The following is a 17603-nucleotide window of genomic DNA, read 5'->3' on the forward strand; positions in this document are numbered from 1 at the left end:
GCCTTGCCCTCTAGGGCCTCATCCCCCAATGTCTGAAATTGCCACATAAGTTTACGTAAGTTAGGCCAGAAGGAGACTCAATTGTTGGAGTCCAACACTGTCAGTGAGCCATTTGTGTTAAGCTCTTCTGCTAACCTTTCCTCTCCTGTCCAGTCCTATGGTCTAACAATCCACAAACACTCAATGAGTACTGTTTGGGCTAGATGGTGGAATTCATTTATTCCACAATCATTTATAGTAATGAATGGTCTGCTCTCCAGGAGCTCACCTCAAGTGGAGAAAATAAGTTATAACCCAAATCAAAGATAACTTACACTAACAAATAGGTGATGATAATAAGAAATTATGCTGATAATAATACTTACCATTTACTGAGTCACTAGTGACCTGACATACTGTGTCTCATTCATTTCTCGTAATCCCAACCCAGCAAGATAGATATTATTGCCTTTTACAGATGAGGAAAGGAGAGCTCAGAAAGGTTCCATCACTGTGTCACAAGGAGACACAGACTGAATCCCATATTAGGCTGATGCCCAGCTCATTGCCTCTTGAGTGAGAGGCGTAAAAGTAAATGCTACAGACATTTAGACGAGAGTGAGGTCATTTCAAACTGAGCCATGGAGGAGAAGGGGATTGAGGTGTTCCTTGAAGGCAGACTTCTACTGAGATAGGCAAAAAGGCGAAGGATTTCCAGGAGTCAGGGGGCAGAGGAAGCCACCCTAAGTTCAGGAGGACATAGCATTTCTGAACACTCAGCTCTTTCCCAGAGCAAACTCAGCTCTTTCCCAACATAGGCTCTCCTGAATAAGCTTTAAAAACTTAGCAAGATATTCTCTGGGGTCAGACTGTCTAATCTGAATCCTGGTTCTTCCATTGGGCCAGTTACTTCATCTTTGGTCTCCAGTTTCCTCATTTTGTTGGGTTCTCGTGGTGATTAAATGAGTTAATATAAGCAATGTGTTTAGGACAGAATCCAGCACAGAGTACGTGCTCAATAAATATTAGATATCATCATCACCACAGCCACCATCAACATCATCATCGCCGTTATTATCACCATCACCACCACCATTATTATCACCATCACCACCACCATTATTATCACCATCACCACCACCATTATTATCACCATCGTCACCACCATTATTATCACCGTCACCACCACCATTATTATCACCATCATCACCACCATTATTATCACCATCACCACCACCATCATCATCTTCACTGCCATCACCATCATCTCCATTATCACCATCATCCTCATCACCACTGTCATCATCGCCACCACCACCATCATCGCCACCACCACCATCATCGCCACCACCATCATCATCATCCTCACAATAATTAAACTGGTCCCTAATCTAACTGGAAGCTCAGTTCCAAGGTTGCTGCCCATTTCTGTGTTCGTCTTAACCCTTGCTTGTTTCAAGAGCCCTGTTTAGGATCTGTGTTTTGTCACAGCCTTTCTACTCTGAGTCCTTAGATGCCTTTAGCCATAGTCACTGATATGCAGTCATGATTAAGTTTTATAAAGTTAGTCACTGACAAGGTTTATAAAATTCCAAGGAATTGGAGGCTTCATCATTTATGCATTTCCAAGGAAATGGAACTTGGCTCTTACCTACTAACATGGATTGCTCCCAGAAGTTCCTTTTTGGCTTCAGTGAGCCTAGGTACTGGGTGTCGCCAGACCCCCCTGATGGAGCCAAGGTCCCCTCCTTTGACTTCAAAGCATAGGTTCCCACCTCCATATTTTACCCCAGTATGAGTTTTTGCGTAAAGGTCTGCCTCCCCCAGAAGCAGGGGCCTACTTTCTTCATCTGTGAGTCCCCCCACACACACACACACCCCACCCCTGCCCAGTACCTAGCACAGAGGCCAACACATAGCAGATGCTCAGTGAAGTCAACAATATGCATTCAGATGCTATTTGCAGCACTTCCTATATGCCAGGCACTGGTTGGGAATATAAAAGGAACCTAGACATGGCACCTGTCCTCGTCTGGGGCCTCCCACCTGCTGGGCAGGCAAACAGACGTTGAACAGAGAGCTGCCTGAGTGAACATGAGGCAGAGTACCCAGCGGGAGGCTCCCTGAGGGAACCCCGCTTAGATGGGGTCAGAAAGGTGTCTCCAAAGAAATGGTGTCAAAGCCAAGCCCTGAAGGATGAGCAGGAGTCAGCTGGTGAGGGCTGGAAGGAAGACATCCCAGGCAGAGGGTCCATGCAGAGGGAACTGCTGGGCTCAATGGAGCAGCCAAAGGAGACAGTGTCCCTGAGGGTGAGGGGTAGGCAGAGCCGGATTCTAAATGGAGGCCATATCCCGCGGGGCCTGGTTGGAGACATGATTCAATATTCATTAAAAAGTCTCTTGGGCTGCCGTGTGGAAAATATTTTGGAATAAGCAAACAGGAGGGAGACTAGAGGCTATTGCATTCATCCAAGTGTGACATGACAGGGTTGGCCTAGTGTCATGATGGCAGAAATGAAAACACAAAAACACTTGGCTTTAGGGGAATGAACAGAACATGGTGATGGATGGCTTGTCGGCGATAAAGGAGGAGAAGGTGGGTGGTACTAGAGATGACCTATGGGTGCCGGTGAGAACAACCTGGAGGGTGGAGGGGCTGTTTCCTGGGATGGGAGGTCTGGTGGAGAAACAGACGGATGATCTTCCTGCTGGCTGTGGAAGTAAAGAGAACAAAACAGATGGTGCTGCCAAGAAGCATCCTGAAGCGGAGGAAAGTGACAGGCCAGAGGGAGGTGTGGGGTCAGGGGAGGGTCATCATAAAGATGGGAGGTTTTAGCAAGTGTCTGAGTGATGAGGATCAGGACCCGAATGAGGACGGTGAGGCCCAGGAGAGGGAGAAGGTCCCAGGCAGGGCAGGGACCAAGATGGGAGTCAATGCAGCCCAGAGCCCTGGGAAAGAACGGGACTTTGATCCATCGTGATGGGCTAGACAGAGAAGACGTGGTTTTAGGAGCTGAGTTGAACTGAACACGGGTCAGGCTAGGAATTCTTTCTCCCCAGCAGTGCCCCCCCCCCACCTTGGTATCTCAGTGCCTGTAAGAGAAGCTTCCCCCATGCTCACCATAGGTCATTTGCTGGATTTTTCTATCTACCCCTCCAGCTCCACCCTCCATCCTCGCGCTTACCGTAGGCTAGTGCCCCAGGGAGGCATGCTTGGGTGTGGCCAGCAGGGGGCCCTGGTGGGAGACTGCAGGTGGGGAGAGGAGAGTGGCCAGTATGTCTTCTCCCGCCAAGGTCCTTGCAGGCCAAGGGTAATAGCTCTTACCAGGTACTTTCCACACAGAGCTTAGCTCTCCTGGGTAATATATTGGCATCCTCTCCTCACTGCTGCAGGCTGGGGCTGTTTTCTATCTGAGCCCAAGTGTTATTAGCCCCTGAACACTGGAGTGTCCTTTCTGATTTTGTGAATTCCTTACACTATGTTCATACCTTTGTTTTAAAAATCCCTGTTTCTAACTTTCTTCAAATCATCCACTTTAAGCATGCCATCTGTTTCCTGCAGGGACCCTGACTATACAGTGATTGTCACCCCTTTCAGATTCATAAAAATGTGGAATATAAAATTTGGGAAGGAAACCTAGATGTCTTCTAGTCCAACTCCTTTATTTAAGTAAGAAAACCATGATTCAGAGAGGCTGAGTGAGTTGGCCAAGGTCACAGAACTTAATGTAACCCTCATTTACTCTTCTGGGAGAAGTGGATCCCAAGGCAAGAAGTAATTCCCTCCAGGAAGAAGAGGTTGAGTCATTGAGCTGATGGTAGGAGGCAGTTGGGAAGAGTTTTGAGGATGAGAGAGGCATGTTCTTATTTCTGGGACTTTGTTGCCTATTCCAGAAACTTTCCTTCAGAAGCTTTCATAGCCCATGTTTACTTTCTTCCGCAGGGATAGGACCCATCCATCTCAATGAAATTGAGTGCTCCGGGAATGAGAAGTCCATCATAGACTGTAAATTCAATGCTGAGTCTCAGGGCTGCAACCATGAGGAAGATGCTGGTGTAAGGTGTAATATCCCTGCCATGGGCTTCCAGAAGAAGGTGAGGAGACGACGCACAAAGGGGAGTATGTTATGTTTAGGTCATTGAGACTTTAGAAAGTATAGACCAAGTGGCTTCACTCTGAAGGTTTCTAGCCGGTGGTATTAGGGTGCTCTGATAATGATCTCAGAAAGGACTGAGGCTCTGCCTCTATCACTATTGCTGACGTTGTCACCTAGCATTTCTAAATGTACCAAACAAGAAAAGATACGTATAAACACCACTGTCCTTAGTGGCATATGCTGGGCATCCACTGTGTGCCACATCCTGCACTAGGACTGGTGTGATCGAAGCTCAGTACTTTCTGTAAGGAACTTAAGGTCTGTACCACCTCTGACCCCCTTGGCATGGACCCTTTCCAAGGACCCAGAGGTATCACATCGACAGCAGATCTGCAAATCACATAGATGCAAGCACAATACAGACAAAAGACTAGATTCTGGTAGCCAGAGGAAAAGAAAAGGGAAACTTAACAGTGTTATACCAGAGACATACCCACCCTTCCTGAGATGGGGTCTCGAGAAAGCTACACTGTGTCTCCTAGCTTGGGTGACCTTGCCCACAGGAGTAGCCAACAAGATGACTTCCTCTTTGCCAGGAGGTCTCTCCAATCCTACCAAAAGGCTCGGTAAATCCTACTTAATGCTCTTCGCTGTGCCATGAATGTGGTCAGGTCCGTGCCTCATCTGGTACACAGCTGGCACGTTGGAAGAGCTTCTTGAGTGCTTATTTTTAAAATGAGCAAACACAGATTCATTGGGATGCAGAATGGTTCCCCAGCTGGGTTCCTGCTCTGCCTGTGATTCTTGACCTTGGCACCGGTGTACCAAAGGCACTGAACTGGTCAACCACAACCCATCTCATGCAACTCACTGCCCAATGGGCCAAACATGTGAACGCAATAGCATTCAGCCAACCCGTGAATTTGCTTGTGGGTGAGCAAGGGCCTGGGCCCCTGTCCCACAGCTGCAGGAAGGCTGGCTGTCTATAATTGCCCAGCAGCATTCCAAGATAGCCATAACAGAGCTATAAAAGCTGACGTGCCCTGAGTCACGCGTGCTGTGGCCCCATTCACTTCAGACAGATTGGAGTTGGGTGGAGTGGGGTTTCAACCCAAAGGAAAGACTAGACCAAAGAAAGTGAAGTTTTCCAGAGCCATTTTATGGTGGGGATTGCTGAGCCAGGTCATGTGCTCAGTGATCCCAATGGAGGCACCACTCCCAGCACAAACATCCTTACTTTTTCCCGGGCCCTCCAGGCCCTAGGACGTGACCCCAGCACTCAGCTATAGGATGTGAAAGTTTTATACCTGGATGTGTTGCTGCTACTCCTGGGAAGGACATGAGGAAAGTCTCCTGTGAAAGAAATTCCTATGGGCTGCACCAGTTCTCGCCAGAGCAGTGGGTCAGGCTTCCGCACAGCCTGGCTTGGGGCCCCCAAGGATACTGGCAACCACGCTGGACAGAACAATCAAGAGTCCTGAGTTTTATCACTGTGTTAGTTTGCTGGGGCTGGCAGAACAAAATACCACAGACCTGGGTGGCTTAAACAATAAAAATGTGTTGTCTCATAGTTGTGGAGTCTGCAAGTCCAGGATCCAGGATGGTTTCTCCTAAGGCCTCTCTCCTTGGCTTGCAGATGGCTGCCTTCTCACCGTGTCCTCCCACAGCCTTTCCTCTGTGTACATGCATCCCTGCTGTCTCTTCTCTTGTAAGAACACCGGTCATATTGGATTACAGCCCCACATATATGACCTCAATTAACCTTAATTACTTCTTGAAAGGCCCTTTCTCCAAATACAATCACATTGGGGGTTAGCATATGAATTCAGCGTATGAATTTGTGGGGAGGACACAAGTTCATTGATAATCGTTCCCTAGCTGATCTCTTTGAGGCTTCAGTTTGTTCCTCTGAAAACAAGGAGGAGAGATGATTCCTAGAAAAATCAGTTGATTTTTCACTGAATGGCTAGAGAAAAGCCACAGATTTGGAACTGGTTTTGTCCATTTAGCCACGGCAAAGCCAGAGGCACTCAAGAAGACCAGCGTCAGCCTCCCAAAGGCCAGCCCTCTTCCTGCTCTGATTCTCTCTATCTCTTCTGAAGAGAGTTTTGCTTTCTGATGAGGCTCACATCTAATAATGAGCATTGCTATGATGGTGTGTAATAGTTCTCAAGCACTTCCGGTGTGCCATGCCCTGTCTGAGCGCTTTTCATGAACTATCTTATTTAATTAATCTATTCAACAACCCTGGGAGCTAGATGGAGTACCATGGCTGCCCTTGGCTTGTCCATTAGCTGGCTGAGCTCATTGACCCCTGCAGCCCCCAAGTCCATAATAGGAAAGAAGACCTGTGCCCTAGGGGTTGTGCTGTTGCAAAGGATTAGTCAGCTGTTGTGCTGTTGCTAAGGACTGGTGACCAAACTGCTGAGGATTCCTGGAGATGTCATGCCTTATCCCAAAGGAATGAATTGTTAGACGCGTAAAGGGTATCTGGGTAAGGTAGTTGGATTAAGGTTTGCATTCTTAGAACCCTTCCTTGTTACCGAGAATGGGCTCTTCTCAGCACGCTGTCCAGGTTCTTGGCGTCTCGAGCAAAGAATTGAGCAAGACACAGAAATAAAGTGGTGAAAGAATAGTTTATTAGAAGAGATAGTACACTCCAAAGAAATAGGAGTGGACCCGAGCAGCAGAGAATGGCTGGCTCAAGGGCTCATTATTAAAAGAAAAAGGGTTTGGCGCAGTCCCCTGAGCAAAAGCAAAGCTCAAAGGGCTCGGACTGGTGAGGACTTGGAGTTTTTATCCCTTTTTTCTCTAGAATGGGCTGTTCTTTTCTGGGCTTGGGACCACTTGATTGACACCTGTGATTGACAAGAGGCTATTACCTCATCTTTTTAGACTGAGCATGTTCCTTCCCAGAATTTAGTCTGTTATAATGAACTAATGAACTTCTAGGCATATGTATGATATTATGATGATGGTATCATGAGGCCAAGGTGAAATGAAGGTGGTTTTGGCCTTTACTGCGCAGGTTTGAATGGCCAGTTTGATCTAGTTGGATATTTTGTACCCATTTGTTCCTCATAGGGGTAGATAATTACAATGAAAAGGGGAAGTTTTGGGCAGAGAGGGGAGGTCTTTTGGGTGATCACATTCTGTGGGTTTTGCAGGAATGCAGAGACCCATTACTTATCTCTAACTGCCTGCCTTCTTTTCCCCTTGAGACATGATCCCCGTAAAATCTCTATGGGAAGTCGAGGGACAGGAGGTCTATTCTGTATCTGCTTCCTGCTGGGCAGGGGCATAGAGCTGTCCCTACCTATTGGGGGATTCATGGAACTCTCACCCTGTCTGATCTTAGATGAGAGGAAGGGGTCCCAAGATCTGCCTAGAAGACTGCGTTGGCTTGTTTGGTTGGGACTGGCAATCTTGCTGGGGTACCCTCTGCATCCCCAAGGCCCCTGAATGAGGAAAAATAGATTTGAATTAATAAATCCATTAGCTCTATAGAGCCTGTGGCCATTCAACCAGGCCATTCAGGTGGCGTTAATTGTCCAGGAGCTGGGCCCAGAACCGGTAGGAGAGAACATTAGGCTTCAGTGATTACAATCAACAAGTATGAATCACAAGTTTTAGGATAATTATCTAAAGCAGGGGTAGGAGCTTTAAAAACTGGGGGAAAAGAAACTTGAGAAGGAAACTTAAAATTTCTATAGGAAAGAAAACTTAAAAGTTTTTCAGTGGTGGGGGAGCTACTCGTCGACCCGTATCATTCCCCAAACGCCAGATCTCCCTGCTTTCACTCCATAAGACTGATTGTTTACTTACTCATTTCAAAAATCGTTGTGGAGGACGTAACATGAGTGAGCTGCTATCTTAGATAGTGGTCACTCAGGAAAACAGACAAATACAGCTCTGCCCTTTGAAGCTTACATTCTAGCAGAGGAGGCTGATGTTACACAAATTGCAAGTTAGCTTAGTTATAATTGTCATAAATACTAAGGAGACGTATAGGTGCTGTGTGCCGGTCTCAGACTATGAATAACCAACGTTGTGGTCAGACTGGTCTTTGTGGTTCTTATTATGATTGCAAGAGGCCCATCAGCAGTAACCATCAGGAAACTTTGGGAAAATATTATTTACAGGACCTGGAAATTATGCAGCCCATCTGGGGCCACACAGTGAAGTCAAGGAAAGACAGACAGACAGACAGACAGAGAGACAGAGAGCGCTGGGGGCTGGGGTTCTGCTGAGGTCAGCAGTGGAGACCTAGGGTTCCATGGCTCACTTTTTATTGCTGAGTATAAGATGTACGAGGGGGATTTAAAAGTGCAGGAAGAGAGAAAAGCAAGTTGCCCAAATGGTCAGTTATCAAAATCAACCAAGATTTCTAAAGGAAACTCGATGGGGGGAGAGGGGCTGGGGCTTTATCTAGTCACATGGCTGGCAACGTGTTTACCTGCGATAACCTTCTTTGAGGGGGAGACCTCGATAATCAAAACTTAAGTCAGGTGCTTGTATTATACAAAGGAGAAAACCCAACTGTTGGGGCTTCCAGTGTAACAGGGAATCATGGAATAGGGAAGGGGGCGCTGACCCCAATCGGAGGCAAGTCAGTGGGTGTGGAATCGGAAAGAGTAACAGGATCAGCCAGGAAAGGGCCTCTGTACGTAGTGGGCTTCCACGTGAGATGTGTGATTTACATGGTCAAGAAAGTTAGGGGGCCACGGAAACTGAAAGAAGACCCATGTGCCTGGAGGTCAGAGAACAGGATGAGAGGGACATGTGACAAAGACACAGAGGAGAGCAGTGAAGCACTGGGAAGCCACTGACCTACCCTAAGTAGGGGAGTGACAGGATCAGGTGTTTTTTAAAGATGACTCTGGCTTCTGAGTAGAGAATGGGTCGATGAAGTCAGGAGTAGAGGCTGCGAGAGGTGAGGCGATCTGACTGAGGCATGAGGTGGTGGTGCCCTGGAGAAGGGGTAGGGATGGAGTTGGAGGGAAGTGGGTGGATTAGAGAGCGACTTGGGAGATAAAATCCACCAAGACGTGGGGGTGAGAGAGAGGGTGATGTTAAGTACGGCTTCCAAGTTACTGGCTTGTATAACAGAATAGATTCGGGAATGAGCAAACTGCAGCTTGCAGGCCAAACCCATCCTTCCGCCTGTGTTTATAAGTACAGTTCTATTGGAACACAGCCATGCCCAATCATTTCCGTAGCGTCCATGGCTGCTTGCATGCTACATGGCAAAGCTAAGTGCTTATGACAGAGCACATGTCCCACAAAGCCTAAAATATTTACCACCTGGCACTTTTATAGAAAGTTTGCTGCCCTGGGACAGACGGTAGTAACTTTAGCTGAAATAGGGAATAAGGGGGAGATAGAGCACAGGGTTCGGTGGAGAAAGAAAAGAGGACAAGTTCGGATTAGGCGTCTCAGAGATGCCAAGTGGAACCGTCAAGTAGGCAGTTGGCTCTATGGGTCTCAGAAGAGAGTTCTGGTGGAGAGGACATGTGGGAGGAGATGCAATCAGGAGCTGGGACCAGCAGAGGGTGTGGGGAGGAAAAAGGGGCCCAGGAAAGAATTGGGGGGACTTCTAACATTTTAAGGCCCCTTGGTGCATCCTTCCAAGTGTCTGATTCTGAGAACAGCCCCATCCCCCCAACTGGTAGGCTCATGGGGAACAGTGGGGAACAGAGGCAGATTCTGCTGGTGTGCTCAGTGGGGAATCAGTGGCCTCCCCACTACATAAGCTTCTAGGGCCCCCAGGTGCCTGCTGCGGGACTTGATTTGTAAGACCATGCTGGGCATGATGCTGGCGCACAGTTGGCTCTCAGGGTTGCTGTTGAATCTAATTATATCCCAGGCAGGACCCCCTGGCTTGGGGAAATTGGGACTGATGGCAAAACAGTGGGGCTGCTCCTCTCCTTCCCCTCCTAGTGACTATGCCTGCCTTTCTCTCTACAGCTGCGCCTGAATGGGGGCCGAAACCCCTACGAGGGCCGGGTGGAGGTGCTGGTGGAGAGGAATGGGTCCCTCGTATGGGGGACGGTATGCGGTGAGAACTGGGGCATCGTGGAAGCCATGGTGGTCTGCCGGCAGCTGGGCCTGGGGTTCGCCAGTAACGCCTTCCAGGTGAGAAGCCCAGGCCTCCGACCCCTCCATCTAGCCTGATCCTGCCCACCTCTAGTCAGCTCCTGTCTTCAGTGGACCTTCCCCAGCTACCCAGGAGGAGGGGAGCAAAGTGTTGCGGGCCAGAAGGCAGAGACCTCATCCTGGCCTCAGTGCTGCCCCTCACAACTCTGAGTCCTTAGGCGTGTCACGCCCCCACTTCCTGCCTCTGTTTCCCCATTGCAGAATGAGAACCTATACTCTGGTTTCCCAGTCCACTCAGCTTCATGCACTGGGATTCATCCTAGGCCAAGGGCTGATCCTGCGGTGATGTGACTTTTGCAGAGGGAAGCAACTCAGTCCTATAGGGTAGTGGAGACCACCCAAGGCCGAGGCCAACACTCCACACGCATTAGCTTGCTCCCTGGAGGCCCCTCTTACCAGAGCAAGTTCCCAGCTGGTGTCCCTGCTTGTGCATTCTCTCGCTGATTGGCTGCTCAATTTCCAAGCCCATCCAGAACCCTTGTCATAGTAGCTGCATCCTCCTCCCACCAGCCCCTTCCTTAAAGGGAAAGGGACTCAGCTGAGGGCCGCCAAGTTCCTGCCCTTACCAAAAGGCCGCAGAAGAAAGAGAAGTAGCACTTTGGCTTCAAAAATCATTGCCTCTCGACCCTATACTGTGAGGGAACAGGGACCTGCGGAGTAGGACAATGTCAGAAAGAGGCTGGGGGGCGGGGTTGGGAGGTGCAGAAGACAGAAAGCTTGAGGTCTGTTCCCAGCTGTCCTCCCACCAGCCCACAGCATAGTGATCTGGGGCTAAGCAGCTGCCTTTCAAGGCCTCAGTTTTCTTCCCTGTGACATGGGATGGATAGCCCCATGTCCATAGTATCCTGGCTCTAAACACTTTTCAAGCTTCTCACAGAGCAGCTTGCTTTGCTAGCTCCTGTGCCCAGGTGGCCCTGCTTGGGAAGGGGGTTTCTAAGGACGAGACTTGGAAGAACTCTGGCAGCCTTGCTGAGCCTGATTGCCTGCCAGGTCCAGGGTGGGCATTGAGCCCTGAGCAGAGGCAGCCCTGTGGCTCCTCATCTCAGCATCCGGAAGGGACAGGTCCCTGACACTGCTGCCCACACCCTCTGGGAGCCCGTCTTCCCAGAGCAACATAGCGTCTCTGCTAATACTGCTTATGACAAACCAGTGCGCACTCTGGTTCTCCAAGGAGAGTAGAAAAATCGTGCTCATTACAACAGAATGGCTGTCCAGCTATTTTTGTTCCCTGCTCATTCCTAAGACATCTGGGCCTCTGCTGGGTTGTGAAATGGGCCTGCATCTGACAGCAGTCCCAAATCTGACACTGATTACAAGCCCTGTCCTTGTCTAGGCCCCAGTTTTCTCTCTAGAGGATGAGGGGTGTATAGTCAGGATTTCTAGAGAAACCCAATCAAGGGCATGTATGAATATCGAACTAACTACTGACATTTGTGAATAAATTTCTTCTCTCCAAGTCTGATCAATTAATGGGTAGTGTCTTTTCGGAGCACTGTGTTGAAAAGGATTCTGAAATCACAGTCAGGCTTACAGGAGAGAGTGCTATGATTGATTAGTGATGTCTGCCCTGGGCTCAGGATAGGTCAGTGGGCAACATGAGTTACAGGTACCTGCTATTCCTGACACACAACACTGAACAGTTGTTTGACCAAACCAGCCTTAGCAGTACTCTCTAGAGGGTGGGAGTGGCAGAATCCCAGTCTCAAGGTCAGAAGACATGGATTCTCACTCGCTCTGCCATTAAACAACTACATGACTTGGATAAGTGAGTCTTTGTGCCTCTCTTGTCTCCATCTGGAAATAAAGCCTTGGGATTTTTGTGAGGCTGAAAGTTGATAGCATATAAGAAAGTGACCATTCATGGTGACATACTGGCCATTTCTTTTGTTGATTCTCCAGGAGACCTGGTATTGGCACGAAAACATCAATGCCAACAAAGTGGTCATGAGCGGAGTGAAGTGCTCTGGAACGGAGCTGTCCCTGGCACACTGTCGCCACGACGGAGAGGATGTGGCCTGCCCCCAGGGTGGAGTGCACTTTGGGGCTGGAGTCGCCTGCTCAGAAAGTGAGACTTCCTGGGGGTCATATCCACTCTCCCCACCAGGCTCCAGGAGGGGACCAGAGTCTCACTGGGGCCTCTGCCATGAGCCAAGCAAAAGAGGAAAACAGAGGTTAATTCTTATTAAGTGAGAAGTTGGGGGCAAAAGGGAATCCTCCACCCCCAACCACAGAATCTTGCCTGATGACAGGGGGAAGGAAAGCAGGAGGGAGGAACGGGAAGTCTGGGGACCTTGGGTTCAAATCTCAGGGCCACGGTAGACTACTGAAGCAACGTTGGGTAAATTATGGGCTGAGAATGCCTTGTTCTTACCAGTTAATGAGGAAGAAAATACCTTCCCTGAAGGATGTTTCTGAGGCTAGTGAAGCATGATGCTCATGCTAGGTGCTCATTCTTCCTTTCCTCACCCTGCTCCATAAATTATTTCTTGTTGCACACCCTGGAGGTGATTTAGCTTCCTGGTGACTCCCTGGAAATCCTAGAGAGATTGAAAATATAGAAGGGAAAGCCCCAGCAGGATTCAGAATGACCCAGCTGGGGAAGGTCCATGAGGAGAGAGAACCAGAGGACAGCCTGCCTTCTTTGGGCAGACAGCCCGAGCTCTGGCCTCCTGAGAGGACAGACTAAGATCATCACCCCTTACCAGCCCTCCCAGGGGGAGAACATCCAAGCAGACAGAAGTGGTCTCACCACTGTTAGGGCCCTTTTCTTGGCTTATTAATTTATTTATATTAAGTAATATACCAATTGTTTTCCAAAAGGAGATTTAGATAATATAAACCTAAGTAAAATTCAAGATAGCATAAGATAAAAGCGGATGGGAAAAAAGTAGATATCGGCAACTAGGTAGTGGCTGCATTTGGAGCCGAGTGAGAGGTTAATAAAAAATATGTACTGTAGAGCCCTGTACATTTACTATGGAGAGGTTGTAAATTTCACAGTAAGCTTCCCAGCAGCCAAAGGAAAGACGGAAACCTGTTCATTACTATAACTCACAGTATCCATAAGATAGAAAAAAGCAAACCTGTGCATCAAAAGAACCCCACTATTCTATGAAGGGAATTCCTTATGAGGACAGAGAGTTATTAGATAAGCAATGCCCTCCACATCCTCATGGCAGACCAAAAATTAGTTTCATGGGGCTATTCCTCAGAGAAACCCTCTGCTTAGGCTGAAGGCATCTCTCAGAGTCTGTAGGAGGGCAATAGCCATTTGGGCCAGGAATGCTGATCTGGCTTAATACTTTATTCAGAGAGATAAAATATATTCTTCAGGCAACCCTTTGTGATTACTTTTCCTCATCCAACCAATTACACATGCACCAAATCTGCAAGTGCTCCCCGATCTCTCTCCCTCTCTCTCTCTCTCTCTCTCTCTCTCTCTCTCTCTCTCTCTCTCTCTCTCCTTCTCTCCCTCCCTCCCTCATCACCCCCATATTTAGCCCATCTTGCTTTTACCTTTTCATATTTTCTCAATTCCCTCTACCTCCTTTCATCCTGCTGTCACCACCTACATCTGGGTGACCATCTCCCACACTGTATTACCACAGGGTCTCCTCACAGGGATCCCCAACAGTGACACATGCCTCCAGCAGCCTCCGCTTCCTGAAGCCAGAGTCCATGTTGGTCTCCCACTCATGTTCTCTCCTGTTCAAACGTCATTCAGGCTTTCCCACTGCACTTACGTGAACACAGGACAAGCGCAAGAAGCATGTCGTCCAGCCTCATTTCAAACCACCTTCCACCCCCACCCTTCCTCAGTGTCCTGACCACACAAGCTTTGGCCCCTCCTTCAGGCCTCAGGGACCTGCCATGTGCCCTCTGTTTTGCCTGAAATGCTCTCCCTACCCTCACACATTAGAGTTATTTCCTCTAACCTCTGCTCATCCTCCAGGGAACAACTAAACTGTAACTGCCTCCCAGGAAGCCTTCCCTGACTCCCCACAGACTGAGTCCCCTTGTTATAATTCCCAACAGAGTCCCATATTTCTCCATCCAGCTGGGTCGCAATTAGGATTAATTAATTCATATTGCTTCTGTGTCTCCTGCTGGAATATGAGGTCTGCCTTGTGTAGCACTGTCCAGAGAGCCTAGCACAGTGTTCATCATATCGTGTTTCCCTGAAAATAAGACCTAGCCAGACCATCAGCTCTCATGCGTCTTTTGGAGCAAACATGAATGTAAGACCCAGTCTTATTTTACTATACTATAAGACCGGGTCTCATCTAATGTAAGACTGGTTCTTACATTCATGTTTGCTCCAAAAGATGCATGAGAGCTGATGGTCTGGCTAGGTCTTATTTTTGGGGAAACATGGTAATACTTGGTGCATGGGTGGATGGATGTGTGCCTTCGATGAGCTTCTGGTGGATGTTCTGGATGGTAGGGAGATCAAGGCCATGTCCCATGACAGGTGCTCAGAGCACAGATGCCAGGTACCAGCTAAGTGCAAGCCACATGATGTTAGGACTCCTGAGCTGGATGGAGGTAGGGCTGGCTTCCTCTCAGAAAGAGGAGGGTCTGATGGAGACCCCTCTGCAAAGCTCAGAGGTAAGCAGAGGGCTATCCACTGAGTACTGACTAGTGTACAGACAACTAGTAAGAGACTATTAACGCCCTATGATAAAAGCATCCAGAACCCTCAGCGCCAGCAGTGTTGTATCCTGGTGTGCGCCCCTCCAAGAGGAAAGAGCACTCAGCCAATGGGAACCTCCCGATTTCTGTCTTCCACTCCCAACCCCACATCCTATCTGTGTGCCCTTTCACTATCTTTCCATTCCATATCCAATCCCAGGGGCGAATTTGCTCTCTAGCGCCTCCCTCCCCAACCAGCCTCACCAGGTACAAGGGTTCCTTGAGAATCTACTGTGCTCCAAGTGCTGTGGGGAGGGGATGCTTTGTGGAGGGGGTGCAGACGAGCGGAGAGTGCTCCAGGTTCTGGTGAACCTGAGGGAAGCCAAGCTCACAGACGCACATGCACTTCAGAAATTTACAAGCAACTTGTCAGAAAACAAAAGAGGGATGGATCTGGTTGTACATTAATCATATACAATTTTGTGAATTGACGTTTACTAGAAATGTTCAATGGACTCTCACTTGTAAAGGGAAACCTAGAGTTAATCCTTTTATAAAGAAGCAAAACCTGATACAATGATAACAGTAAATACGGATTGTAGCCATCGGTAATTTTTTTAACACCTGCTATGTGCAATGCGCTAATTGAGTAAATCAATCTTGTTTTAAAAGATGCACTTTTAAAACTCTCGCCTAGCGCCAGTCTGAGTGGAAACTGAAGGAACCTGTTAAGGAGGTGATTTGGCAATATGTATCAGAGTCTTGAAAATATGCAACTCTTCCTTCTAGCAATTTCACTGATAGAAAGATACTCTGAAGAAATAATTTAAGCTATATACACAGATTTACCACAGGATGTTTATCATAGGTTTATCTTTCACTGGGAAAAATTCCAAGCAACCAATGTATCTAAAACTATGGGCTAGAGTTATTAATTAAATATTACGTAGCCAATTAATTTTGTAATGGATATTTATTAACAAGGAACTATGTCAAGATATATTTGAAAAGAGGCAGTATTAGCAGACTATAAATCTACACAGAATATTACACATGCTGGAAAATAAATCTGAATCACTCCCAGAAGAATCAGACCAAGGTATTAAGAGAGTTCTGTCTTAAGAGAGACAACATTAAGAGAGAACATTATCATTGTTTGCTTTTTATTATGGAAAATCTCAAGCCACTGAATAGCAGAGAGAATGACATAATGAACCCTCACATATCCATCACCCAGACTGAACAACTCAGCATTTTGCCCATCTGCACTGATGCCTGCAGAGGTGTCTAAGACGACTCTCAGAGACGGGGAAGAGGAATTTGGGGGTAGTCGTCCTCAGGGAAGGTGACCTTGAGGGGGAGGCCATAAGCCAGTTCCAGGAGGTGATGCTAAGCAGGGACAGAGGTTTGTCCCACTTCAGGAATCAGAGTCAAGTACTTGGGAAGGCGTGAGGGGTCTCTTGTCTTCCCTTGAACACTGTGTTTGCACCCCCAGCTGCCCCTGACCTGGTCCTCAACGCAGAGATTGTCCAGCAGAGCACCTACCTGGAGGACCGGCCCATGTTCATGCTCCAGTGTGCCATGGAGGAGAACTGCCTCTCAGGCTCAGCCGCCCAGACCAACCCCACCACAGGCTACCGGCGGCTGCTGCGCTTCTCCTCCCAGATCCACAACAATGGCCAGTCCGACTTCCGGCCCAAGAACGGCCGCCATGCATGGATCTGGCATGACTGTCACAGGTAAGCGCTGCTTCCATCGCCAAGCTGCCCCAGCCCGACACCCCACAGGGCCCAGATGGGATTCAGAATCACAGGGTCACTTAGAGAGGTCACGCCGTCTAGTGGGCAGGGTTTCCCTACGTTGGTGGGAGTCGGGTCTGCCACTCTGGCCTCCCACATTTACTGAAGCCGTTCTCTGCTCCCAGCTGTCCTGGGGCCACTGCACCTTCCCTGAGCCTGTTGTCTCTCTTGCCTCCAAGGCCCCTAATGTTAGGAGACAATTTCGTTTTGAGTATCCAGTGCCCCTCCATTAACCTCAGTCAATGGTTTTCAAGTGTGTCCACAGGAAGTTCTTGTTCTGCAGGGATGCTTTGGACTCTGAGTTCATTTAGAAATATATATACATATTTTAAACAATATGAATATATATATATATATATATTTTTTTAATTGGGGAATATTGGGGAACAGTGTGTTTTTCCAGGGCCCATCAGCTCCAAGTCGTTGTCCTTCAATCTAGTTGTGGAGGGCGCAGCTCAGCTCCAAGTCCAGTTTCCGTTTTCACTCTTTAGTTGCAGGGAGCGCAGCCCACCATCCCATGTGGGAATTGAACTGGCAACCTTGTTGGGAATTGAACCAGCAACCAGCAAGCTTGAGCTCTAACCAACTGAGCCATCCGGCCGCCCCTCCGGAAGCTCAGTGGCAGCTCGTTGTCTCCAATCTAGTTGTGGAGGGCAAAGCTCACTGGCCCATGTGGGAATCGAACCGGCAACCCTGTTGTTCAGAGCTTGTGCTCTAACCAACTGAGCCATCTGGCTGTCCCTAGAAATATATTTTAAATACCAGTATGTATTTTAAATATCTCTAGAAAGACAGTGGATGTGGAGACAAGCGTTCTGGCCCCAGGAGCCATGTGATCTGGTCTCTCAACCCAGCTGTGCCTCAAACTGGCTGCATGATGTCAGGCCATCTGGGCCTTGTCACCCAGGACCTCAAATGTCCCTTCCAGCCCTCGGTCTGTG

The 17603-nt window shown here is 48.3% G+C and overlaps 1 protein-coding gene across 3 annotated transcripts in view; it reads left to right on the top strand.

Moving 5' to 3' along the window:
- Positions 1-17603, top strand: part of LOXL2 (lysyl oxidase like 2) — a 92177-nt gene that overhangs the window by 63193 nt on the left and 11381 nt on the right. For all 3 annotated transcript variants that reach the window (XM_019714728.2, XM_019714737.2, XM_019714719.2), the window contains exons 7-10: positions 3922-4073; positions 10043-10210; positions 12131-12296; positions 16359-16602. In XM_019714728.2, coding sequence (XP_019570287.2) covers positions 3922-4073; positions 10043-10210; positions 12131-12296; positions 16359-16602 — 730 coding nt within the window. The remainder of the gene's footprint in view (positions 1-3921; positions 4074-10042; positions 10211-12130; positions 12297-16358; positions 16603-17603) is intronic.

The sequence above is a fragment of the Rhinolophus sinicus genome, linkage group LG07 (assembly GCF_036562045.2).
Source record: "Rhinolophus sinicus isolate RSC01 linkage group LG07, ASM3656204v1, whole genome shotgun sequence".
Taxonomy (NCBI): Eukaryota; Metazoa; Chordata; class Mammalia; order Chiroptera; family Rhinolophidae; genus Rhinolophus; species Rhinolophus sinicus.